The sequence below is a fragment of the Bos mutus genome, chromosome 9 (assembly GCF_027580195.1).
Source record: "Bos mutus isolate GX-2022 chromosome 9, NWIPB_WYAK_1.1, whole genome shotgun sequence".
NCBI lineage: Eukaryota > Metazoa > Chordata > Mammalia > Artiodactyla > Bovidae > Bos > Bos mutus.
The window spans coordinates 94,712,735-94,738,528 of NC_091625.1; the positions used below are offsets into that span (position 1 = coordinate 94,712,735).

The window sequence follows — 25,794 nt, forward strand, 5'->3', positions numbered from 1 at the left end:
TGACTGTTGCGGGGCTCATGTGGGAGGGGACCAGGGCCTGGACTGCGAGGCTGGTGTGTGGGGAGCAGAGATGAGGAGGAAGCGAGGCGACACCTGTTCCAGGCCGGCGGTGCGGCAGGAACCTCTTCCGGGCCGGCGGTGCAGGATGAACCTCTTCCGGGCCGGCGGTGCAGGATGAACCTCTTCCGGGCCGGCGGTGCAGGATGAACCTCTTCCGGGCCGGCGGTGCGGGATACATGAGAGACGGGCGGCCAGTGACCCCAGGGCTCTCGGACGTCGGGGTGGAGAAAGGTGGGAGGCAGGAAACGGGCAGTAGAAGCCGAGGTTTCCTTGATGCTATTTTTTTTTTTCATGGGTTCAGTTTCAAACCTCTTGACCGTGAAGTGGTGTAGGACTTCCAAGATGTTTTGGGAGCCACAGTTTCTGGGTGCGGTCCGGGGCAGGCAGGAAGTTGGGGACCGTCCCGGGGGCAGGAGGAGTGTTAGAGACAAATCAGGAGATGCATGGTGGGCGCCCGCGGGTCCGCAGCGTGGGGTCCTGAATCTGGACTGGAGAGTTTCCAGAAGAGGGTGGGCGGCCGTGGAGGAGGAGGGTCTGAGGCCGCGTCCGTTTTCTTTTTTTCTCCACCGCTTTCTGGCCTCTGAGCAGAGACCCGCTTGCTGGTGGCCTGGTCACAGGGCTGCAGGCCGTCTGCTCACGGGTTCGTGCCCGGGTATGGGCAGCTTTAGGCTTTAGCTTGACTGCGGGGATGTGTGGGCAGTTCAGCAAGGAGGTGGACTGGGCAGAGGGACCCCTGGGTGCCCGATCATGAAAGGACGCCAGGAGGCACAGAGCCCGAGATGCTGGGTGGCTTCAGGGGGCGGTGGCCTGTGCAGTCCCGTGACTCCTCGCCCTGTGTTTTTCCCGTCTGTGGTGGCGTCTTGGGAGTTCTCTGGACTGGGGTCAGAAGTGCGGGCCAGCAGTGCCAGCTTGAAAGCTCTGGGTGCGCTGTTTGAAAGCGTTCAGGGACTCGTGGCAAGCAGGCCGGTGGAGGGGGGCACGTCGTCAGTCTGTCTGTGGTCTGGGCGGTATCCCCTGGCCCAGGACACGGGCCGCCACATCCCTCCTGCGTGAGGTGGGGTCCTGCCACTCGGGAAGTGGGGAGCAGAGAGACAGGAGGCCCGGGGCCCAGCCCATTCCCTGCAAACCCAGGCCAGCTGGGCTGGCTGTGCGATGCCATTCGCTCACCCTGGGGGTTTATTTTGCCTCCTCCACGTCTTTTTCTTCTGTCCAGTTGGGTGAGACTTGGTTGCCGAGCTGGGAAAATAGCTAATAAATTGGATTGAAGTGGAAAGGGAAATGGCAGGTTTTTACTGAGCCCCCGAGGAGAAAATTGGAAGCAAACCCAGAGTGGTCTGTGTGCTGCAGGAACTCCAGCCTTCTCACCTGCAGAGGAACTGTGCTTTTATAGTAAATCACTGATAATGCGTCTTATTGATGATATGTTTTTAAATTCAAGCATTAAATATAACTATTCTTATTCTGTCCTCTGCTTAGAGGTCATCTATTCTGAGCCATTGGAAGGCCCTTGGTGCCCTCAGAGTCCCTGAGGGCAGCGGGCGGGGGCGAGGGGGGTGTGCACGCCGTGGGTGACTTGGTGTAATTCTTTAAAACAACTTCAGGCATACGGAAGAGTGGTGAAGACTGCGGGTGTTTCTGCACACCCTCCGCCAGGCTCCCCTGCGTGTCCTCGTTCAGCATGTTTGTCAGAGCTCCAGTCCTCACTGGGGCTGTGGCCTTGACGTCTGAACGTGTCTGCACATTCCCCAGCATCCAGTCCATGTAGCTTTGTGTGCTGTTATGAGCCTGGAGGGCTTCCCAGGTGGCGCTAATGGTAAAGAATCCGCCTACCAATGCAGGAGATAAAAGAGATGCGAGTTTGATCCCTGGGTCCCTGGGTCGGGAAGATCCCCTGGAGGAGGGCGTGGCAATTCCCTCCAGTATTCTTCCCTGGAGAATTCCATGGACAGAGGAGACTGGGGGGCTGCAGTCCATGGGGCCGCAAGGAGTCGGACATGACTGAGTGACTGAGCACGCATGAGTGTGGAGATGCCGCGTGCACCGGTGATCAAGTCCTCCCTCTGCAGGGTGCACTGAGGCCTCTCACGGGGGTGGGGTGTGTGGGTGTGACCCAGGAAACCGTCAGGACTGCCGAGGGCAGAGCTGTGGCATCTCGGACAAGAATCTGCCATCTGCCGGTTTCCCCACCTGCAAATCCAAGGACTTCCTTGCTGAGCTCGCGTCTGGCTCTAATAGTGTAAGGCTTTCAGGCTTCTTACGATCCTTAGGATCCCAAAGTTGAATTGGGATCAGGCCACTTAATTCACGAGCTCTCACTTCCCACACCCACCGGGGTTGTTTGTGGTTCCACCTTCACACCCGAGTCCCAGATCGGAAGACACCTGTTTCTTCATTTCTTTGCCGGCCGCCCAATCTGAAAGTTCACTCACTCGGGCCTGGCAGGCCCCACAGGAGAGCCCTACGTCAGAGGACTCGGGGCCCCTTTGCTCTGGGAGGCCGCCCATCTGGGTTCCTGGCCAGCTGTGGCCTTAGGTCTGCAAGGGAGAGGGTGCGTGTGTGTGTGCTCACAGCTGTGAACTTGATAAAGAGCAAACAATCTTCCCTCCTTTCCCGGTTCAGAGCCTTAGTCTCCTCCTCCAGGGGGTTGTGTCATCCCCTGCCTGCTCCGAAGGTGTGAGAAACTCCTTCCTGCTTCCTCAGCTCCTCAGGCCAGGAAACGTTGGGTCATAAAAAGAACCAGGGAAGCAAAGCAAAGCGGAAAACCCCAGAGGCTCTGATCTCTCCGGGCTTCAGGGTCTGGGGTAGGGGGCAGCCTCCCCTTTGGGTCAGGGTCCTCGGAGCCTGCAATCCAGCCTGCCTGGGGCTGCTGGTCAAAGGTCCCTGCCACGTCCTGATTGGCCCGCCCCTGAGTAGGGAGTTCTAGAAGAGACGTGATAACCTTTCACACCACCATTTGCTTGTGACCGAAGAAGAAAGGAGGGATGAATAAGAGGCGCCAGAGGAATGAGTGTTAGGACGGACCCTCGGGATGGGACGGCTTTCCTGTTGGCGTAAATCAGACGCCTGCAGGCGACTGGCCTAGTGGCTTCAAACCCAGACCCCACAGCGAGGGCCAGGCCGAGCTTCACCCCGACGGGTGGGGCCAGCGAGGGGTCTCAGGCTGAGAGGGACCCTGGACAGGAAGCCCGAAGCCGGGGGCTGGAAGAAGATGAGGTAGACACGTGCCTGGAAGCCCCCCACCCTGCCCCGGTCCAGGCTTGACCCTGGCAAATGATAGTCCCCATGCAAGGAGTTAGGGCCTCCTGGCCTGGGCCCTGCTCTGACCGCTGGAGGTGGGGGAGTGGACAGGGTCAGCCTCCTGCATCTCTGACCTGGTCCGCATGTACCAAGTGGACTCTGAGATACATCCTCCCCCATGAGGGTGGGGTTGGCCTGGGGGCCCTGCAGCTCGGGGTGGCAGAGACCCTCCCCATGCCCTGCTGGGCCCAGAACACACCGAATGGCCCCCAGGCCGGCCGTGGTCACTGAGGTTATCTGGACAGTTTGGTGAGCCAGGTCGCCTGGTCTGGGGCTCCCGGGTTGGGGAGGCCCTCGCCTGCTGCCCCTCACCCAGGCTTCTCCCTGCAGGCTGGCGCCCATGCGGCTCTACACGCTCTCCAAGCATCACTTCGTCCTGGTGTTCGTTGTCTTCTTCGTCTGCTTCGGCTTGACCGTCTTCGTTGGGATCAGAGGTGAGGAACAGTTGTTTTTTTTTTTTGAAGTATAATTGATTTATAAAGTTGAGTGAGTTTCTGCTGTTCAGGAAAGTGATTCAGCCATACATACATATAAATATTCTTTTTCATGTTCTTCTCCCTAACGGTTTATCACAAGACGTTGAATATAGTCCACGTGGCATATAGCAGGACCTTGTTTGTCTATCTTGTATGTTATAGTCTGCCTCTGCTGACCCCAAACTTCCAATCCAACTCTCTCACGCCTCCCCTCCCCGCCTCGGCAACTGCAGGTCTGTTCTCTGTATCTGAGACTCTGTTTCTGTTTTGTAAATGAGTCTGTGTCATATTTTGGAGTCCACATAAACGGGATAGCATCCGGTCTCTGTTTCTCTTTCTGATTTACTTCACTCAGTACGGTCATCTGTAGGTCCATCCATGTCGCTGCACACATCATTCCTTTCCTTTTATGGCTGAGTAGTATTCAGTTGTACATGTGTGCCACAGCTTTGTCCACTCATCTGTCGCTGGACGTTTCGGTAGTTTCCCGGCCTGGCTATTGTGAATAGAGGTGCGTGTATCTTTTTGAATTATAGTGTTGTCCCAATATAAGCACAGGAGTGGGATTGCGCTGGGTCATATAGAAACTCTATCTTTAGTTTTTTGAGAAACCTTTGTACTGTTCTGCGTATGAATTTACATCCCCATCCACAGTGTAGGAGGGTTCCCTTTTCGCCACACCCTCTCCAGCATTATTTGTAGATGTTTTAATGCCAGCCATTCTGACCAGTGTGAAGTGGGACATCATTATAGTTTTGATTTTGAGCAATGTTGAGCGTCTTTTCCTGGGCCTGTCGGCCATCTGTATGTCTTCTTTGGGCTTTCCTGTGGCTCAGATGGTAAAGAATCTGCCTGCAGTGCAGGAGACCCGGGTTTGATCCTTGGGTCAGAAGGATCCCCTGGAGAAGGGAACGGCTACCCACTCCAGTATTCTTGCCTGGAGAACTCCATGGACCGAGAGAGGAGCCTGGCGGGCTACAGTCCATGGGATCGCCGAGAGTCAGACACGACTGAGCGACTTAGACCTCTTATGTCTTCTTTGGAGAAATGTCTATTTAGATCTTCTGCCCGTTTTTTGTTTGGATTGGTTGTTTTTGTTTTTCGGGGTTTTTTTTGAGTTGTATGAACTCCTTGTATATTTTGGAAATTAAGACCTTGTCAGTCAGATAATTTTCAAATATTTTCTACCAGCTCATAGGTTGTCTTTTCATTTTGTTTGCAGTTTCCTTTGTTATGCAAAAGCTTGTAAGTTTGATTCGATCCCTTTTGTTTATTTTGCTTTTATTTCTATTGCCTTGGGAGACTGACCTAAGAAAACAGCGCTATGACTTTATGTCAGAGAATGTTTTGCCTATTCTCTTCTAGGAATTTTATGGTATCATGTCTTACATTTAAAATTTTAATTCATTTTTAGTTTATTTTTGTGTACGATGTGAGGATGTGTTCCAGCTTCTCTGACTTCTATGTGACTGTCCACTTGCCCAGCACCACTTGCTGAGGAGACTGTCCTTTCTCCATTGTGTGTTCATGCTTGCCTGCCGTGTCAGAGGTCATTGACAGCAGGTGTCCAGGTTTATTTGGGGGTCTTTACTCTGCTCCATTGATTCATATCCCCGTTTCTGTGCAATGCCACACTGTTTTGATTACTCTAATTTTATAGTATTGTCTGAAGTCTGGGAGGGTTATGCCTCCAGCTTTGTTCTTTTTCCTCAGGATTGCTTTGGCAGTTCTAGGTCTTTTATGGTTCTATATAAGTTTTAGGATTATTTGTGCTAGTTCTATGGAAATGGTTACAGGTAATTTGATAGGGATAGCATTAAATCAGTAGATTGCTTTGAGTAGTATGGCCATTTTGACAATATTTTTCCAATCTACGACCATTGGATATTTTTCCATTTCTTTAAATCATCTTCAGTTTCCTTTACCAATGTTTATAGTTTTCAGTGTACAAGTCTTTTACTTCCTTGGCCAGATTTATTCCTAAATATTTTATTTTTTTGATATGATTTTAAAAGGGATTTTTTTTTTTTACTTTCGCTTTCTAATATTTCATTGTTAGTGTAAATAAATGCAACTTATTTCTGTATGTTAATCTTGTATCCTGATACCTTGCTGAATTTATCAGTTCTAATAGTTTTTATGTGAAACCCTTAGGGGTTTCTATATGTAACATTATGTCATCTCTCTGTAATGACAGCTTCACCTCTTCCTTTCCAGTTTGGATAACTTGTGTTTTTCCTGTCCATTTCTCTATAATGACAGCTTCACCTCTTCCTTTCCAGTTTGGATAACTTTGCACTGTTGAGTAGACGTGGTGAGTGTGGGCATCCTTGTCTTGTTCCAAATTTTAGCAAGAAGGCTTTCTGCATTTTGCCATTGAGTATCGTGTTGACTATGGGTTTATCATAAATAGCTGTTATTATGTTGAGGCGGGTTCCCTCTTTACCCACTTTGATAAGAGTGAGTAGAGGTTGAGTTTTATCGAATGCTTTTTCCACGTCTGTTGAGATGATCGTGTGGGTTTTATCTTTTATCAATATGGTATATCACATTGCATGTGTTGAACCATTCTTGTGGCGCTAGGATGAATCCCAGTTGGTCATGGAGTATCTTTTTTTTTTAATGCTATTGGATTTGGTTTGTTAATATTTTGTTGAGAATTTTTCTGTCTATATTCATCAAACATACCGGCCTGTAATTTTCTTTTTTAATAGTATCTTTGGTTTTCGTATCAGGATGATGGTGTCTTTGTATACAGAGTAAATTTGAGAATGTTCCCTGAGGTGAGGAGCAGTTTTGACCTTCTTAGCATCTATAGTTACCTTGGCGCAGTGCCATTCAACTCAGCTTAGCTGTACCCCACTTGCTCTCAGCCCCTGATGACCCCATTATGGAGGGTGATGCACAGAGGGGTGACCTGGTCTTGCCCTTCACAGCAGCCAAGGCCTACGCTCAGCTCGGCAGCGCTGGGTGGCCTTGACCATGTTCTGTGCGTTGGAAGAGTCTGTTTTGCTCTGGGACCTGCCCTGGGCGTTGGGGAATCCAGAACATGCTGTTTGATGGAGGAGACGGGCCATTTAACTGGTTCCAGTGCAGCAGATTCTGGGGAAGGGGTGAGAGCGGTGAGCATGGGATGAGGTAACCATGGAGGGCGGGGGGGCAGTATGCAGGCTCTGACAGCTGCTGGGTTTATCTATTCAAATGATGGATTCCGGAACTGGGAAATTAACCGTAGGAAGGGTTTGGGGACCCGCTGGGCCCATTGTGACGCATACCTGAGCTAAAATCCCATTGATCACCTGGCCTCCATAGGTCCCTACTCCGGTGGACCACATCGGAATTTTGAGTCTCTTAAAATCAGCATCAGTTCAGAGCCAGTGTCCAGCAGTTCCCCAAATTAATGATCTGATTTTCCCCAGTGCACTTGTCCTAGTAGAAGACCAGAGGTTCCTCTGGGAGGATGACTGACGGTACAAGTGTTTGGCGGTGTACTGGGGTGCTTTCTTAAGGGGACCCAACCTTCCCTTTGTTCAAGGGCCTTTGGGTCTGTAAACTGGCTCGTATTTGGAAACTACTGATGGGTTATGGTTCTCTGTTTTTGTGACGTACGTTAGACCTTCGTACGCTTGACTTGAACCTTCCTGCTTATGCAGATCAAGTAAGGACTTGTTAGGCTTCCTGTGTATTTCACGTCTGGGACCACCACCATCAGTTAGCTAATGCCATAGGTCTGTGGGAATCAGATTGTCTGACTGCCATGACTCTGCTGTCCATCACGGTGAGCACACCCACCATGCCTTTGGCAGTTGGTGTCACCTCGTGGCCCCTGCCACCCCTGGGATCCACCTCCTGCCTCTGCATCTTGTTTCCCAGCTTGGGGGCCGTAGTTCCCATGGTAAGGCCCGGCCTGCAGAGCAGGACAATCTTAGCGCCCTTTAAGGATGCTCGGGGCTCCCCTCACAAATGTATTTCTCACAGCAGTGGTGAAAGGCGTGTCTTCTGGACTCTTCCAGTAGGTCTTAAATGACAGATCCACCCTAGCAATCCCACTCCCTAAGTCTGTGGCTCCCCCCCCACCATACACTAAACCTGGGCAGGTGCAGCATTTCTGATTCACTCACTAGAACCACCTTTGGGTCCCTGTTTTAGCCAACCACCCAGTCAAACCCTGGGAGCCCTTTCCGACTCCTGAGCTGCAGCTTTTCAGTGCAGAATCTCTGCTTAGTGAACCCGTATCCATCCGATGGGCCTGAGACGGCTTCCCATTCCTTCCACCGTCATCGCACACTGTGTTCCCTGGGTTTCTGTCTGCATAAATCAGGAAACTCAGGTCGTTCTTCAGGCACGCAGCGCGCATCCTCACGGGTCCTGTGCCTCCCCTTTGGGGCCTGCTGGGATGCGAGTCTAGTTACAGGTCTCAAGGTGAAGGGGGCGGGTCATGTGGAGAAACGGTGTGGTCCTGCATGGCCACTGCCTCCGAGGAGCCATCCCTGATTGCTTTGGTGGGGCAGGGCTGGTCCGTCAAGAGGAGGCAGGAAGGCCCCTTCCAAGAGGAATGGGGAGAGCATCCCACTGGGAAAGGACTTGTGGGAATTTAGCGTGCCCAGCTTCATCAGGACCTTCCTGCGTGTCCCCAGAACAGGCTCCTGTTCACTCCCGGTCAGCGTGGTCACTTCAGCAGGGAGGCTTCCTGCGAGGCTGGCTGCTCAGCAGGGTTGTAATTCAGCCAGTTGCAGGATGAGATTCTAGTGTGATCAGAAGTCTCAGCCCTGTGGCCGTAGGAAATAAGGGTCTCCGTCAGGGCCCACACAGGCGCTTTCAGATCAGGCATGTGGCCCTCGAGCTGAGAATTCAAGTCCCTGAGCTCATCCTTGTCTCTCACCACCTTGTCCAGTGACATTAGGAGCAACCCGCCATCTGCATTATGTTTGTTAGTTTTCCAAGAATGTTCTGAAGTATCCCTAAACAGATCCGCTAAACTCCTTGCCCCTTGTAATAAACGGCTGATGAGGAGTATCTAATGCAAGTATTTTGCGTATGTTCCTGGACCATCAGTGCTCATTTTACTACTGGACACACAGTCGTTAGCATCTTTAATCAGATTAGAGAATCAATTCCAGAAACCCCAGAGCCAGCGTAGAAGACTCACCTTCTCCCCGCTGATCCTAGGGAACCGCTCTCGGTACCAGAATCTGTGTGAGTCAGGGTTCCCCAGAGAAGCTGAATCAGTGGGAGCTACAGAGGGCGGGGGGAGATGAAAGAGGGATACTTTATCATAAGGCCTCCGCTCTCGTGACTATGGGGGCTGAGAGCTTCCACAGTCAGCAAGCTGGAGGCCCAGGAGAGCCGACAACGTAGTTCCTCGTCTGAAGAGGGGTGAGGGCTCGTGTTACCAGCTTGAGGACAGAGGAGAAGAGAGCGAATCCTCCCTGACTCCGCTTTTGCTGTGCCCAGGCCTTCACCGATTCAGACGAGGCCCACCCACACCGGGAGGGCAGCCCGCTTTACTTGGTCTCCTGATTCAGAAGGTGGTCTCATCCAGAAACACCCTCACAGACATGCCCAGAGTAGTGTTTCACCAGGTATCTGGGCACCGTGGGCCCAGTCGAGTGGAAATACAAAATCGCCATCACAAGCTCTCTGCTCCCAGTGACTTTCTGTTGATATGTGTGCTCAGTTGCTCAGTCATGTCTGACGCTTAGCAATCCCATGGGCCAGAATCCACCAGGCTCCTCTGTCCATAGGATTTTCCAGGCAGGAATACTGGAGTGGGTTGCCATTTCCTTCTCCAGGAGATCTTCCCAGTACAAGGATCAAACCTGTGTCTCTTGTGTCTCCTGTATTGGCAGGCAGGTTCTGTACCACTAACGCCAAAGAAAGTTACTTTTTAGAGTGAGGCCGTCAGGATTTCAGAGTTAGGAGCGTCTGAGGAGCCATGGAGCTTTGCAGATGAGGGAATGAGATCCAGAGAGCCTTTAGCTGAGACTCGAGTCAAGACCTCCTGACTCCCAGTTCTTAACCCTTCCTGAGAGACCAGACTGCCTCACTTCCTGGGGCAGGAGTGCACTCGGATTGTGAGTCATTTTGAAATGAGCCTGTCTGTGGGAGCCGACCTCCTTCCTGTCTCAGCCTTCATGGACATGCCCCAGAGGGTGCCCCTGCCCCGGTTGAGTCAACTCAGGCATCTCCTGCTCCAAGCAGAGGGTGGTTGGCAGCAGGCTGGGCGTGGCCGCAGGATGGCCCGGAACACCAGCAGGCTGCCAGGGGTTTGCTACAGCACAATCCAGTTCTGAGTGGAATCAGGTTTACAGGGTTTCCTTTGACGACTTTTAAGGCCAAAAAGCTCTGAAATATCACGGCGTAAGATCCTTTGAAGCTTGATTCTCTGTTATTTCGGTAAAAACCTTGAGAATATATTAGTATATATCATGCCTTCTTAAAATCCTCAATTTAATATTTTTGGAAGGTTGGATTAATTGGGTGAATGGATCAAGGTGTATAATTTTTTAGCAGAAGTCTTTATACAAACTGTGTAGACGGTATCTGTGTCATTGGTGCTTTCTTAAATCCACACACTGCAGAGAGAGCCTTCCCAGAGAGCGGGGGACGGGGAGGGGAACTGCACACGCAGTCCGTGGAAATCGTGTGTGTCGTGTGCTGTCACGTTCTGTTCGCCTGCATTGGGAGGTCATCATGTGCAGCAGAGTAGATGTTGCATGTCTGTGTTCATATGTTTATATATTTTACATACATATGTATGTGTGTTTGTGTATATGTGTGTGTGTGTGTGTGTACAAAGCCTCTAAAGACAGACCAGGAAAAAGACTACCTCTGTATAATATATGAGACATTCTTGGCATTTGGGAAAAAAATCAATAGATGAATTATCAATATAGTTATAACCTGCTTTTTCTTTCTCTGTTATGCTTTAGGACCCAAAGTGATCCAGACTTCTGCAGCTAACTTTTCACTAAATAATAGCAAAAAGGTAAGACTGGGTCTAAGTGGCAGCTGGTGAGCCCTGTAAATTTCTGAGTCACTAAGAAATGGTCCTGCTTAGAGGGTCAATAAGATCAACCTCCCCCTTGCCCTGCAGCTTGCTTCTCAGGCAACCCACATTTCTTACTCCACTTCAGCTGCTGGCCTCTGGGTCCTCATTTGCTAAAATTACCTTTTTTGCTGTAATTGTGACCTCAGTGCTGAGAAAGGATGGTGGTGTTACCTCTTAGGGAGCCGCAGTTCATTTCCAATGGCTGGTTAGTTCATCCTGATTCCTCTCGTGTGCAAATCTTTTTTTTTTTTTTTAATCTTTATTGAAATTTTCTTCATACTTTTTGTTCAAAATCCTTCAGTTCAGTCGCTCAGTCGTATCCGACTCTGCGACCCCATGGACTGTAGCACACCAGGCTTCCCTGTCCATCACCAACTCCCAGAGCCTGCTCAAACTCATGTCCATTGAGTTGGTGATGCCATCCAACCATCTCATCCTCTGTTATCCCCTACTCCTCCTGCCTTTAGTCTTTCCCATCATCAAGGTCTTTTCCAGTGAGTCAGCTCTATGCTGAAGAGCCAAAGTATTAGAGCTTCACAGCAGCATCCGTCCTTCCAATGAATATTCAGGGTTGATTTTCTTTAGGATTGACTGATCTCCTTGCAGTCCAAGGGACTCTCAAGAGTCTTCTTCAACACCACAGTTCAAAAGCATCAATTCTTTGGTGCTCAGCCTTCTTTATGGTCCAATGTTCATATCCATACATGACTGCTGGAAAAACCATAGCTTTGACTCCGGAGACCTTTGTGGATGAAGTGATGTCTCTGCTTTTTAATACGCTGTCTAGGTTTATCATAGCTTTTCTTCCAAGGAGCAAGCGTCTTTTAATTTCATGGCTGTAGTCACCATCTGCAGTGATTTGGCAGCCCAAGAAAGTAAAATCTCTCACTGTTTGGCAATATGGTCCCCTCTAATTTTTATTCCCAGGACCATGAAAGCTGAAAATAACAGACGTCAGTGACACCCCTGGCATGTTGATACTAAAAAAATGATTCTTGTGAATATGAAAATATTCATTGGTATCCTTCATTATTTTGTTATTTGCATCATCCTATGCACTTTAATCTTTTTTTTTTTTTCCTCCAAGGAGGCCTTTTCTTGTTATTTAAGTGGCTATATTGTCTCAACGCTGTAGGGGGTAGAAACCACCTGCTTAGATGTTGGTGAGAATCAGAAGTGAACTGCAGGAGAAAGTTAGTCCGTTCTTTTTCTGGAAGGCAGAATTTCACTTATATTGTCTAAAGGAAAACTACATGTTTTTGTTTCCAAAGCTAACATTTCAACCTTTTTTGTAAATTTGAATGTTGTATGTTAAGATGAGGCATTTGGAGACTCAGCTGAAAAAGTCACCCTGATTACTTGACTTCTGTTTCTTTCTGCCTCAGCTAAAGCCAATTCAAATATTTTCCAAACCGCTGTCTACATATAATCAGCAGCTGTGGCTGACGTGTGTTGTCGAGTTGGATCAATCAAAAGGTATGAAGCCTGACACTTTAGAATGATTTAAGGTTCAAAGAGCTTTAAAATCTTCTAGCAACTGCTCAAAGATGAATTATAATGATGGTGATTACTCTTTCTAATACCAGCAAGTTGGAAGCCACCTAAATGTCCTCCAGGGCAAGTGACAGTGCTGCCCTCCGGAAGCGCCAGGAGGCCCTCAGGGCTACTGGTCATGCTCTGGGTGCCAGGCCTCACCCAGGGGTGCTGGGCAGCCTGGCTCAAAGCCTGCATGCTGTGATGCTCCAGCGGCAGCCTCCTCCAGGGGCTTCCGGGAGAGAACTAGGTCCCGGTGCCCTAGGGACACTTGGCAGCGTCCGGGGACACTGTGACATTACGGCTGTCACAGCTGGGGGCAGGGGCTGCTAGCAGAGGGTGGAGACCAGAGAGGCTGCTCACCATCCTGCAGCCACAGGACAGACTCCCACAGTGAAGAATTAGCTGGCCTCAAAATACTTGTGGTGCAAAGGCCGAGAGATCCTGTCCAAAGCACCCACCGTCGGCAATGACCTCGCTCTGTCCACCCAGGGCAGCTCCCCCAGAACCAAGAGCATACGCCACCTCGTTCTCTACATGCTGTGATTCAGAGAGGTGCTTCAGTTGAAAGAATTGGAAAGATAACCCAATGACCGCAGTAAATTAAGTGGAAAAAATGCTTAGAATAAAAAATCAACCCCTTTTTGTAACATTTTAGAAAAGCACTAAAAACCCGAAAGCACTACACCTTTGTGTGTCTAGAAAGCCGTCTGGAATCGTGGACCCAAACATGAAATCACAGTTTCTCGGGCAGTAGGATTATATGTTTAATACTTTACGTATATCTTTGCATTTGTGTTCCTAGATGTTTTTTTAACAATGAGCATATAATCAGAAAAATAAGAGATTATATAATCAGAAAAATAAGAAACTTTTGTTTATCTTGGTATGAAGTTAGATTAAAATGTATACGGGAAAGTAAAAAATATAACTTTATCAGCCATGAAATAACTTGGCCTTTTGTGAGATGGAGGTTGGCGGTGGGTCAGAGGCAGACCCTCGAGGGAGGGTGTCTGCTGGCGGGTGTCAGCTTTGCCCACTTGCAGAGGGACCTCCCTGGGCTGACACACATCCAGGCAGGCGGACGCGTCTGCTGGTGTGACCAGCCCTTGTGGACTCTGACACCAGGATTCTTCTTCTGTAGAAACATCTATTCAGACAACCTTCACCATGACTGTTAAGGTTGATGGTGTGGCTCAGGACGGGACCACCAAGTTCATCCATAACAAAGTTCACAACCGGACGCGGACGCTCACGTGTGCAGAGGTGAGTCCATGCGACTGGTCCACGGCGGAGTCTTGCCCCATTCCTGCAGGTGGAGCTACTTTCTTAGGTAAAGACGCTAATGCCACTGATGGCATGGAAGACCCACCCAACCATGCACCAAGACCTTATAAATTCTTAGAAATGCACACACACGTGTGCACTCACACAGTACACACACACAAGCACACACCCTGGCGCCTGATTGTACTGTCTGTGTCACCGCCTGTCTGGCATGGCCACACTGCCTCACGTGAGGGTGGTCTGCCGCTGTCCGTGGTCTGTCTGGATCGCTTGGGCCTTGGGTTGTTCCCAGCTGTGGGATGCACGTCCCGACCCACGTGGGGCACTGGGAGCCAGGCCTCGTGGGAGCGGCCCGCCTTTGTTGAGCATCCGCCCTGGTGCAGCGTGTGGCCCTGGGCTGGCAGAGGGGAGGGTCCACAGCGGGAAAGGAGCCCTCACTGTAGGGCACCGTGTTCCACGAAACCCAAAGAGTGGGAAGCAGGTCCTGCCGTAGTACGGAGGCTCTGTCGGAACCTAACAGGTCAAGGTGGGGCGTGGACAGCACGGGGAGCCCTGGAGAGATCGAGTCTGGTTATAGTATCAGGAAGTGGCCCCATGGTGGTGCTTTCCACATGTGGTCTCATTCCATTCCGGGGGCAGGAACTGTTGCGAGAGCCCCCTTGTGTAGAAGGGGGAACAGAGGCTTAGAGAGGGCGGGACCCTGGCCCAGGATGACACAGATGATGAGTGAGCGACAGTGCCAGGCCTTCAGCCCAGGTGCTTTTGTTCCGAAGCTTGTGCCCTTGACATCCACGCACACCTCCTGGTAGTAACAGGAGAGGCTGGGGAGCCTTTCCCAGCGAGAAGGCGTTCAGATGGGAGTGGTCCTGTCCAAGGCCGGCCGCTGGCTCTGGCCCTTCTGTGTTGATGTCTGCTGGATGGTCCTGAGATGGGTCAGAACCGCCACCTGAGCAGACCGGGCCCCCTGGAGGCGGAGCTGACAGTGCGCCCTGCCCCATGTACTCAGGCAGTGTCTGCTGCTCAGCTGAGCCCAGGCCCTGCCCTGGGTCCCCTGGGGAGGCCCGGGCCGTGGAGCTGGCCCCCTCCTCCTCCTCCGTGGTCCCGTGTTAGCGGGGACAGTGGGCCAGTTTCTGAAATGTCTCTTCCTCATCTGTAAAGTTGGGGGGCTGTGCCTTCCCTGGGGCTTGGTGGAGAGCGGTGAGGATTGAGGTGGGCAAGGAAGCAAGAGCTGGAGCTGTACCTGCTGGCATGAGAGCCCGGATATCCCCTCCCCACCACTACCACGCCGGATGGACAGGAGGGACGGCGGGCGTGGGGACCGCGGGGACCACCAGCCCAGCAGCTGCCTTCTCCACCCTGAAGACGCTGCACACCCGCCTCCTCTGCCTCCTCTCGTGTCCCCTAGGGCAGCTCCCCGCCCTGCCAGCTGCCCTCTTGCTGTCTTCAGGACATCCCGGGCTCGGGAAGCCTTGCCCAACAGCAGGTGACTCAGCCCTAGTTGGAGCCGTGGCTCCAGCAGGTGCCACCGGGCAGCCTGCATGTTCCTCGTGGCCCCGGGCTGGCTTGGCCAGAGTCCACGTCCACATCCGCAGGGGAGACCCGAGAAGGCCTGTTCTTGATCCTAAAGGACGAAACTTGGGGCTTGGCCTGTCCGTGGGTACACCACGGAGACCACAGGGGCTCTGTGTGGGAGCCACAGGCCAGAGGAGAAAAGGGAAACGCCTAATCCACCCCATGCATCCTACAGCGACTGCAGAGACGGGCCACGGAGGAAGGAAGGTCAGGCGGAGGGCCCTGAGGAGTCGTGTCCTCGCTGGCGTGCCTCCTGCACTAGTGTATTTGTGAAAATGTCAGTTCATGTTGCATTAACTCACCTTTTTATTCAGGTGACATATTATCATTTAAGTTTATGAAAGTACAGTTGATTTACAGTGTTGCGTTAACTTCTGCTGTACAGCAAAGTGATTCAGCTGTACATACGTGTATTCTTTTTCGTATTCTTCTCTGTTATGGTTTATCATAGGATACTGAATATACTTCCCTGTGCTACCCAGCAGGACTTTGTTGTTGATCCATCCAGTATATAATAGTGATCCCCATGGACTGTACCCCACCAGGCTCCTCTGTCCATGGGATTCTCCAGACAACAATACTGGAGTGGGTTGCCATTTCCTTCTCCAGGGGAATCTTCCCAACTCAGGGATCAAACCTGGATCTCCTGCGTTGTAGGCAGATTCTTTACCATCTGAGCCACCAGGGAAACCCAAATAACATTCCTTCTACCAATCCCAAACTCCCAGTCCAGCTCATTCATGCCTCCCCTGCCCGTTGGCAACCAGAAGTCTATTCTCAAGGTGACATACTATTTTGAATCCTATGAAGTAGAGGAGGTCTAATGATTGTAAATCATGCATTATTTGTTTCTAAATATGTCCATTTGGTTCTTTCTTTCTAAGAACTGCTTTTGGCTGCCATCTGAGTTCCCCTGGGCTCCTGGCGAGCTCCCTGGAGATGCTCCGTGCTGATCCTCTGTGGTTGGAATGGGTCACCTCACAAGTCAGTTGGGGGAGAGTGAGTCCTGCGTGCTTTAAGGATACAGATCTTGCTTGTGCATTTGCAGAAATGTGCGGAAATCATCGTGGCTCACCTCAGCTACCTGAATTACACTAAGTATACAGTGACTGTGGGATTCGAACACCTGAAGCGGCCCATCAAGGAAATGAACTTCACCGTAAGTACACCGGCCGAGCACGGCGTTTCCATGGCTCGTTTGCGTAGCGCCCATTCTCTGTGGAATGACCGAAATAAATCACAGCATCGAAATCGTGTTATTTTGGATGGTGGAAGACGTGTACAATTCTAAGAACTATTAAAAAACCCAGTTTATTAAGTATACATGGAGTGAAGAATAGCTTGAATCAGCGTGGAATTGGAAGACCGTGGTGTCCTGAGACTTAGAGAGAGTAGCCTTGCAGTTGGAAGGTACTGGGGGAGTCCTCTGGGGAAGGTGGGGGGCCGCCTCCAGGCCTGAGTGGACTTAGACCCGGCTGACCTCTGGAGGGGTCCCTGCTCTCAGGTCCCTGAGTCGCACAGCTCTGATGGTTGTGTGTGCTGAGTCACTCAGCCATGCCCGACTCTGTGACGCTATGGACTGAAGCCCACCAGGCTCCTCTGTCCATGGGATTCTCCAGGCAAGAAGGCTGCAGTGGGTTGCCATGCCCTCCTCCAGAGGGTCTTCCCGACCCAGGGGTCGAACCCCCGTTTCTTATGTCTAATGAACTGGCAGACGGGTTCTTTACCACTAGCACCACCTGGGAGGCTCTGATGGTTAGACTTCCCTGTCTCTCGCCCAGCTGACATCAGCCTCCTTGTCCCCTCTGCTCACTGGGAGTCAGAACAATCAGCATGGTGACCGAGAACGCGGGTCTTAGACCAGACAGAAGAGCTGGGTTCAGATCCCGGTGCCACCATTGCTTCTGCTTTTTGTCTCCTTGTCGTAGAACAGCTACTTCTCAACAGCTGTGACTGTTGAATGAGGGTACCAGTGGGTTCCCTTCTCGAATCGCGCTGTTCTGTGATGTGTTCATGTGACACAGTAATTCACACGACACAAACGCGGCCTGTGAGCGGTTGGCCCCCGCTTCCCTTCCCCCAGCCCCGCAGTCACCTGTCTGCCATCTGTCTGTATGGATTTCCCTGTTGTGGACATTTCATACAAGCAGAATCATGCCCTTCATGCTCTTCTGTGAACAACTTCTTTCGCTGAGCCATATTTTCAAGAGTTCGTCCGTGCTTTGCTGGCATCAGCGCTTCATTCCTCCTTTGCCAAATGCTGTTTCACTGTGTGTGCGTGCCGCCTCTCATGTACCCAGGCGTCAGTGGATGAGCATTCGGGTTGTTTCCATCCTTCAGCTGCTAGGAATAACACTGCTGCGAGTATGTATAGTGAAAGTGAACTCGCTCAGTCGTGACCAACTCTTTGCGACCCCATGGACTCTACAGTCTGTGGAATTCTCCAGGCCAGAATACTGGAGTGGGTAGCCTTTCCCTTCTCCAGCGGATCATCCCAACCCACGGATCGAACCCAGGTCTCCCACATTGCAGGCAGATTCTTTACCAGCTGAGCCACAGGGGAAGCCCGCGAGTATTTGTAGACAGGTTTTTATTTGGATGACCAGGCCTCCTTCTCTGAGAGGTGTGTGGGTGCCTCCTGCACCCTTAAGTGCCTTCACGCCTCTGCGGTTTCCCCCGTTGCCTGGAGGCCTCTGGATGTCGGCTGAGCTTGGGGCCGTGCCCAGCGCCTGCTCGTTTTGTGTGCTGACAGATGGCGGCCGTGGTCACAGTCACACTGCTTTTGTTCATGTCGTCTCTGACCACACAGAGCGAGTTTATTCTTTGTCTGTCTGTGCGTGCTGCAGGTGTTTGAAGATGGCTGTCTCATCCCCTCCGAGGATCTTTCTTTTCTTCCCTTACGGATCCCTCAGACTCCGGGTTTTCTCCCCTTGGCCCCAAGTCAGCCTGGTCTCCTTTGTTCCAGCCTCTGGTTGGTTTCTAACAGTTCAGATGCTGCTCAGACATTACACTCTGCTCTGAAATTTCTTCTCAGTGTTCTTTCTGCTCCAGCCTCTCCTGACCTTTGAGTTTGAATCTGGATTCTGTTCTTTGTTGTGTGACTGATTTTCTCGAACTTTGTCCTCAGAAAATCCAATCAGCGTTCTTCCTGTGTCGTGGAGTTCACAAGGCAGAAGTTGAACTCAGATAGGGCCTGGAGACCAATGTCTGAGCTCAGGTGCACTTTGCTCTCGTCCTGTGATAACATCTGTGCTTTAGACCTTGCTGTTTGCATCCTTCTGATTCGAGAATATGGAAAGAAGAGAGCACCGTGTTTCCCCAACGAGGAATCTCTCCTTTCCGTCGTCTGTCTGAACATCACCCTCTTAAGAGCCTTTTACCAAAGCGCACAGCACAGCAGTGTCTTGCCCCCTGCCCCACCCCGGGTTTAGCTCACCCAACCCTGTCATTTGGGTTTGGGTCACTGTTTGGTTTGTCTTTGATTGTGATTCTTTCCTTTTAACTTTTGTACCTGTTTACATTTCCTCTTAAGCAATCATCACAGTAGCTGTATTATTTTGGATTTATTATAGCTGCTGTTATTTGCTGAGCTTTTGCTCTTTGCCAGGGTCTGCACTAAACTTGTTCTGTGCATCAGCTTACTTAAATGTTACGATATTTCTACAGAGCAGTTGCTTTATGGAAGCGAAATCTGAGGTTTAATATAATTAAGTAAACTGCCCAACTGGGAAATGGAAAAACTGGAGTTTGAACCCGAATCTCTGATGTCACAATTCGTATGTTCTTAATCACCGTGATTTCCACTTTTCTATTAACATCAATTGTTAATAGTTCGGCTTCCATTGCAGACTCATATGTATTTTTTTAGAATTTTATATAAGTGGAATCATACGACAGGTGTGAGTTCTTGCACTCGGCGTAATTACCTGGACACTGCTTGATGGTGGGTGCTCAGTAGTTTATCCCTTTGTGCTGCTGGGTGATAATCCCCGTGTGAAGGCAGCATAGTTGGTTTATCCGCTCCCCTGCTCGTGGCCGTCTGCATTGTTTGCAGATCGGGGCTGTTGCAGAGCCGCTGTGAACCCCCGTGTCCAGACCTTCGCGTGGACGTGCGCTCTCACTTCCTTGGGTGCTTAGGAGTGGGCTGCCGACTCGTGTGGCAGCGCCTGTGTCACTGACGAAGACACGCTGGGCTCGCGGCGGCCGTGTTGTCTCACGCGTCGGTCAGCGCCTGCGAGAGTTCCAGCTGTTTCCCATCTCGTCTCATCCACACTCGGTAGGTCAGTCTTTGTCATTTTGGCTGTTCTGATAGGTGTGTGGTTCCCACAATGGCTCAGCAGTGAAGAATCCACCTGCCAATGCAGGAGATTCAGTCCCTCGGTTGGGAAGATCTCCTGGAGGAGGAAATGGCAACCCACTCCAGTGTTCTTGCCTGGAGAATGCCTTGGACAAAGGAGCCCGGCGGGCTACAGTCCACAGGGTCACAAAGAATCAGACACACCTGAGCGACTGAACGACAGCAGCGATAGGTGTGTAGTGGTACTGTGTGGATTTACAATACTGTGAAAATATTGGTCTTCTGGCTTGCGTTTTTTGGCAAGAAATCTCTCATCCTATGTTTGTCCTCTACAATCGTTTTCCTCCTTTACCTATCCCCTACCCTCATTTTAATATTTTTTTCTCTTTAACAGTTTGATTATGGTGTTCCTTCGTGTACTTTTCTTCCTGTTTCTTGTCCTTAGAGTACAGTTGAGCTTCTTGGATTTGTGAGTTTATAGTTTTCATCAAATCTGGGACAATTCTGGCCACTGTTTCTTCAAATATTTTTTCTATCCTCCTGACTTTTTCCCGTCAATAGAAATCCGAGGACTCCAGATACATTAATACATCTTCTTAGCCGCCTGAAGTTGTCTCAGAGCTTACTGATGCTCTGTGCGTTTATTCTGTTTCGTGTTAAGTCAGTTCTTCTGCTGTGTGTTCACGTTTATACCCTCTGCGGTGTCTCATCGGCTGTCGATCAGCCTCCCGGTCTCGGCCTCACGCTCCTCTGGCTGCTTGAAGTCCTTTGCCTACCAGTTCCATCCTCTGTGATTTCAGGGTCAGTTTGATGGATCACTTTCTTCCTCATCGTGTTTCGTGTTTTCTTGCTTTTTTACACGTCTCGTATTTTTGAATCAGTGCGAGACCTTATGATTGCTGGACTTCTGTACTCTCATGAACATCGCTGAGCTCTGTCCAGGACGTGGTAACGATCTCCTCAGGCCTGGATTTTAAACTCTGCCTGGTGGAAGCAGAGCAGCACCAAGTGTAAGGCTGATGTTGCCCCACTGCCGAGAAAAAACGTGCTGGCGGTGCGCTCCACAGACCCCTGTGCGTGCTCCTGCTGCCCGTGGAGCAGGCGCTGTGCTGACCCTGCGCGTGTGCCAGGGATCCTGCCCATGGAGCAGGCGCTGTGCTGGCCTTGCGTGCGTGCCAGGGATCCTGCCCGTGGAGCGGGCGCTGTGCTGGCCCTGCACGCGTGCCAGGGATCCTGCCCGTGGAGCGGGCGCTGTGCTGGCCCTGCGCGCCTGCCAGGGATCCTGCCCGTGGAGCGGGCGCTGTGCTGGCCCTGCGCGCCTGCCAGGGCTCCTTTCGGGGATTTCCCGGCCTTGGGTGGATTATCCACACTCACGTGCAGATCAACATTCGGCTGAAGGTGTGGGGGCACGACCTTGGCAGGTGTCCGGAGCTAGCTCTGTGCTCTCAGTGCTCTGCCCCGTGAGTCACGACTGGTGAGACTGGTGAGCTCTGTCCCTGCCCTCACCGTGGGGTGTTCACAACTCAGGGAGACTGCGGGCTCGGCTTGGCTTCCTGCACAGTGTGGGGCGACCCGAGGGTGCACCCCTCCCCCCTGAGCGGGCGATCATGGCCCTCACTGCTTCGTGTCCGGTGTGTGTGTGTGTGTGTGTGATTTAACGTTGCAGGCAGGTGAGGGAAATCTGAGTCTTTCACTCGATTGTTGCTCTGTCACAGTTTTTACATCGCTCAGCTGATCTTAATTCAGCACGGACATGATGGTCCTTCCTGGTGCGGTGCAGCACGTATCCTGGGGTCTGGGGATGAACCTGGCTGCTCAGCGGGGTGGGAAGGGCTGCCTTCCGCCCGCCGTCAGCACACACGGCCCCTTCCTCGGCCTGGTAGCCGCAGACTTGACGTGAGTGAGACTGCTCAGCAAGAGGACTGGCGGCTGTAATTCCAGTGTTTTCTTGTGTCAGATTCATATTTCTGTTTCACTTAGTGTCTTTTAGACCATCATACCTACTCACATTTTTTGCACTTTTAAAACTATTTTTTTTCTTTTAATAGAAAGCATGGCTTTTTCTGTCTCTCCCACCCCCTACCCACTGATGGCTTTTTCTAATAAAGAGATTGATAGCATTGATCAATCTTTGATGTGAGATTTAAAAGCCAAATGCTCTTATTATTATTATAGAACAGTTTATCTGCCAGATTCATCATTAGTATGTTACCGTTTAAAACCATTTTCAACTCTTGGTTCAAAGTATGTGTCCTTTAATATAAAAATGTACTAAGTGTTAAAGTTTTAGAACATGTCAGAAAGTGTAGGAGAACATTTTAAATTCCCTGTAGTCTCACATTTCGAGATGACTGTTGTTAATGATGTGATTGTTTTCCTGCTTTCCATTTTAGTGGAAGACTTACGACCCTGCGTTTTCCCATTTGGAAATCTGGTTCCGGTTCGTCTTTGTGGTGCTCACCTTCATTGTCACTGTAAGTACTGTTCACCTCATGGAATCCTAACAAGGACAGAGTTAGTTTATAAATTCTGGTTGTCAGAGTGCGGGAGATTTATCTGAACTCTGAGACACTCCATCCAGTCGGCCGACCTGATGGTACAAAATATTCTATGTTCTGCCCAGGCGCCGTGCTGCAAGAATGCTGTGGTGTCGTTAGTAAGGACTTCTGAATAGTGTCATAGCAGTTACAGGTGACTGACTAGCAAGTGAATTGTCATGGGTGTTCAGTGACAAGTGTCATGTAACTTGGGCGGAAGGAGTTCTGCCTTGTTTGAATGACATTCTTTGAATGTTGACTCAGCAGGTTCTTGGGTTTTTACATTTGGAGAAGTGGACCAGACCTTTAGTCTTTGGGCTTTTTTCAGGATAAGGGGATGGACGTGCAGGCTCGGGGCTCCTTTGGGATCCGAGGTGTCTGTCCACAAGGGCACCATGACTTTCGGGGGCGATTACAGAAGGCAGTAATCTGTTGTTATAAAATACAAGCAGCCCCATCAGTGCTCCTCCAGCAAGGGTGGGCATCTGTAAACTGAAGGAAGGAGAAGGGGGCCTGCAGAGTGGTGTCTTGCCCTTGTCAGCTGCCTGCCCCATGCCAACGTCCAGGAGATGGTCTGCTCTTTGCAGCAGTGGCTGCTCCAGCTGCCACCCAAGGGACTTGCTGCTTCGCAGACTGACCACTTGCGGAAGGGCACAGGGGATGTGGAGGAATGTGCCAGGAGGTGGTGACCTGGGAGTGGCTGGAGGGCCGCACCCGGCCACAGAGCTCAGAGAGAGGGGGCTTGGCCAGGGCCTGCCCGCCCGGGGAGCTCTCTGATGGAGGGAGGTGGGAAAGTGCCATCGACCCCGGACCAGAGATCCTCACTGTTTCTTAGATTCCTGTTGCCTGCAGCTCTGCAGCCAGACTCTGGGGCCCAAAGAACTGGCCCCCGGGGCCCTGTGTTCTCAAATGAGAGAAACAGGCCTGATTCTGACAGATGGACCATCAACCCAGGATGTCCAAATTGCTTAGGAGATTACTGGCTTCTGTTAGATCGCAGTAAAAACAAGAAACAACACCAGGCCTAGAAATCCCAAACCGTGTGATGCTTTAAAGGCTGTAAAGAAGCCTCTCCCAGGAGCCGGGCCCCTTCAGGCATGTGTTTGAAAACAGGCCCGCCGTCTGACATGGCTGTAAGCCTCATTCTGGGGCTTTTCCTCCGGGCGCCCTGGTGTCCCCCAGAAGCTGCTGTCCCCTGTGAGTCGCACCTCGGGGGCGTGTGGCCTGTGCCCTGGGCGGTCCCTCCTGATAAGCAGCCTGCCCAGGAGGAGGCCAGGCCGGAGTGGTCACGGCTGTGACCATCCTCATCCGACCCCTGTCCTGGGATAAAGGCCCGGTTGTCCCTGGTGGTCTCGGTTCAGCCCAGGGTTAATGCAGCAGGTCTGGGCTGGCCCCAGACCTTCGATGTGGGCCGACAGCCGTCAGGAGATGCTGCGTGGGGTGGCCGAGACGGTGACGGGGCCTGGTCTGGTTCGCAGTGCCTGTTCGCGCACTCTCTCCGCAAGTTCTCCATGCGAGACTGGGGCATCGAGCAGAAGTGGATGTCCATCCTCTTGCCTCTGCTGCTGCTCTACAACGGTAGGCCCTTCCTTCGGCGCGGCCCCCCTCCACACCGAGAGCTGGAGGGCATCCCGGGGGCGATGGGGCTCTGAGCAGGGAGCAGGCAGGAGTGCCTCCACGTGGCCAGAGGACGTGGCCCCAGGACTCGCAGGGGCGGGCACTCCCCCACAACCCCCCGCTTGGAGGACTTGGCTGAGGGTGGGAGCCCAGCTGTCTGCCCCTGTCCTCTGCCCCAGAAAGCGTTTCCTTCCAGAGCTGCAGCTGGCGGGAGCAGACGGAGCTCTGCAGTCATCCCCAGAGCAATCTGTTCAGTGGCTTTTCAGTTTGCAAAACAAGACAGCCTTTAGTTCACTACCATCCCCCCAGGCTCTGACCGGGGAGAAGGCCGCCCTGAGCCCTGCCCTCCCGTAGCTCGGGCGCCCGCCGGTCCCGCCTTCATCAGGCCTGCCTGCCTGCCTCTTGCCTTCCAGACCCGTTCTTTCCCCTGTCCTTCCTGGTGAACAGCTGGTTCCCGGGGATGCTGGACGACCTGTTCCAGTCTGTGTTCCTGTGCGCCCTGCTGCTCTTCTGGCTGTGTGTGTACCACGGGGTCCGGGTGCAGGTGAGCCCTTGGTGCTGACCTTCCCGCTCCAGACACTGGCGATAGTCCTGAGGTGGACTCGGCCTCGAGAACCTGTCGTCAGCTTCACAGTCCACAGAAGATGCGTGCCGTGTGGACATGATCTGAGTATCTGTGATCCGGTGTGGTCTGTGAGGGGGTAATGGTTTGCAAGGATTACTAACTTCTCTATTTTTTACTTTTTTTTTTTAAAGGGAGAAAGGAAGTGTTTGACTTTCTATTTGCCTAAATTCTTCATCGTTGGACTACTGTGGTTGGCTTCTGTTACCCTCGGAATATGGCAGACGTGAGTAACTTTCTTCTGCGTGAAACCGCAGTCTTGGCGAGCATTGAACAAGGTGGGCAGACTCAGAGTTGACCGTGTTCTGTGAGCTCATCCAGAAGGGACTCTGTCACCCAAGGTTTCAAGGCTTGCTCGTGTGACTTGTGCTGAGGGTTCAGTTTTGCTTGAACAGCATGTAGAGGTATATACACATGATTCTTCTGGTCTCGGGAAGAAAAGGAAAAAGACCACGTCATTTCAGATATCTCTTTCTGAGAGGCAGAGGCTTCATTTGTAGGGATGATGCTCCATTTGGCTCCTGGCTCGCCACTGTCCCCAGATGTTTTGATTCTCTCCTTTGGTTTGTGTCTGTAAACCTTCCCATCCTCACACCAGCTCCCAGAGTTGATCTTTAATATTTCTGTCTGTCAGTAAAAAGGCACTGCACAGAAGCCTAACGTAGTAACAGCCTGATTCACCCAAACAGAATTTTCTGCAGAAACTCGTTCCATCTCAGGGATATGATTTTAGAAGCTGGCACATCTCATTTCTTGGCACAATGATGGCAGGACTTAGCTCACGTCCACTTCTGTCCCTGCCCACCTGTCATCTCAGTGACCAGTGTCATTTTGAAATGAGTTTCATGGAAGTTTATATTTACCTTTCTTGCTGTCTTTCCCTGGAGGAGGGCATGGCCACCCACTCCAGTATTCTTGCCTGGAAGATCCCACGGACAGCGGAGCCTGGCGGGCTGTGGGCCATGGGGTCGCAGAGAGTCAGACACAGACTGAGCGGCTGCGCACATTGCTGTCTTCGGGTGCTCATCTGTGTGCTGGTGCCATACATGCCATAGACAGGGTGCCTGGAAGGTGAAGTTGCTCAGTCGTGTCTGACTCTTCACGACCCCATGGACTGCAGCCTACCAGGCTCCTCCGTCCATGGGATTTTCCAGGCAAGAGTACTGGAGTGGGGTGCCATTGAAAATCAGTCTCAAAGTTGAAATAGTATAGAGATTCTCTTAATGAAAAATACTGTACTTTACAATACTGAGGACTGTGGGCCGTTGAATCGTGTTGTATTCTTGTTCAGTAGGTAATTCGAGATTTCTCATAAACCAAGGTTTACTTTTCAAAAATCTTTTATGGTTGGTCAGTGAGTAGATTATATTAGTAAGTTTTTTAAAAAGCCAAGTGAGAGAAAGTATAAAATAAACTAGTTATTAATCTATGGCTTTTTTTTTTTG

At 51.2% G+C, this 25,794-nt stretch overlaps 1 protein-coding gene across 2 annotated transcripts in view; it reads left to right on the plus strand.

Moving 5' to 3' along the window:
- The window catches only part of TMEM181 (transmembrane protein 181), a 61,079-nt gene that overhangs the window by 26,699 nt on the left and 8,586 nt on the right, over window positions 1-25,794 (plus strand). For both annotated transcript variants that reach the window (XM_070376963.1, XM_070376964.1), the window contains exons 2-10: window positions 3,688-3,791; window positions 10,766-10,821; window positions 12,270-12,360; window positions 13,562-13,683; window positions 16,325-16,435; window positions 21,967-22,047; window positions 23,589-23,688; window positions 24,141-24,271; window positions 24,484-24,575. In XM_070376963.1, coding sequence (XP_070233064.1) covers window positions 3,688-3,791; window positions 10,766-10,821; window positions 12,270-12,360; window positions 13,562-13,683; window positions 16,325-16,435; window positions 21,967-22,047; window positions 23,589-23,688; window positions 24,141-24,271; window positions 24,484-24,575 — 888 coding nt within the window. The remainder of the gene's footprint in view (window positions 1-3,687; window positions 3,792-10,765; window positions 10,822-12,269; window positions 12,361-13,561; window positions 13,684-16,324; window positions 16,436-21,966; window positions 22,048-23,588; window positions 23,689-24,140; window positions 24,272-24,483; window positions 24,576-25,794) is intronic.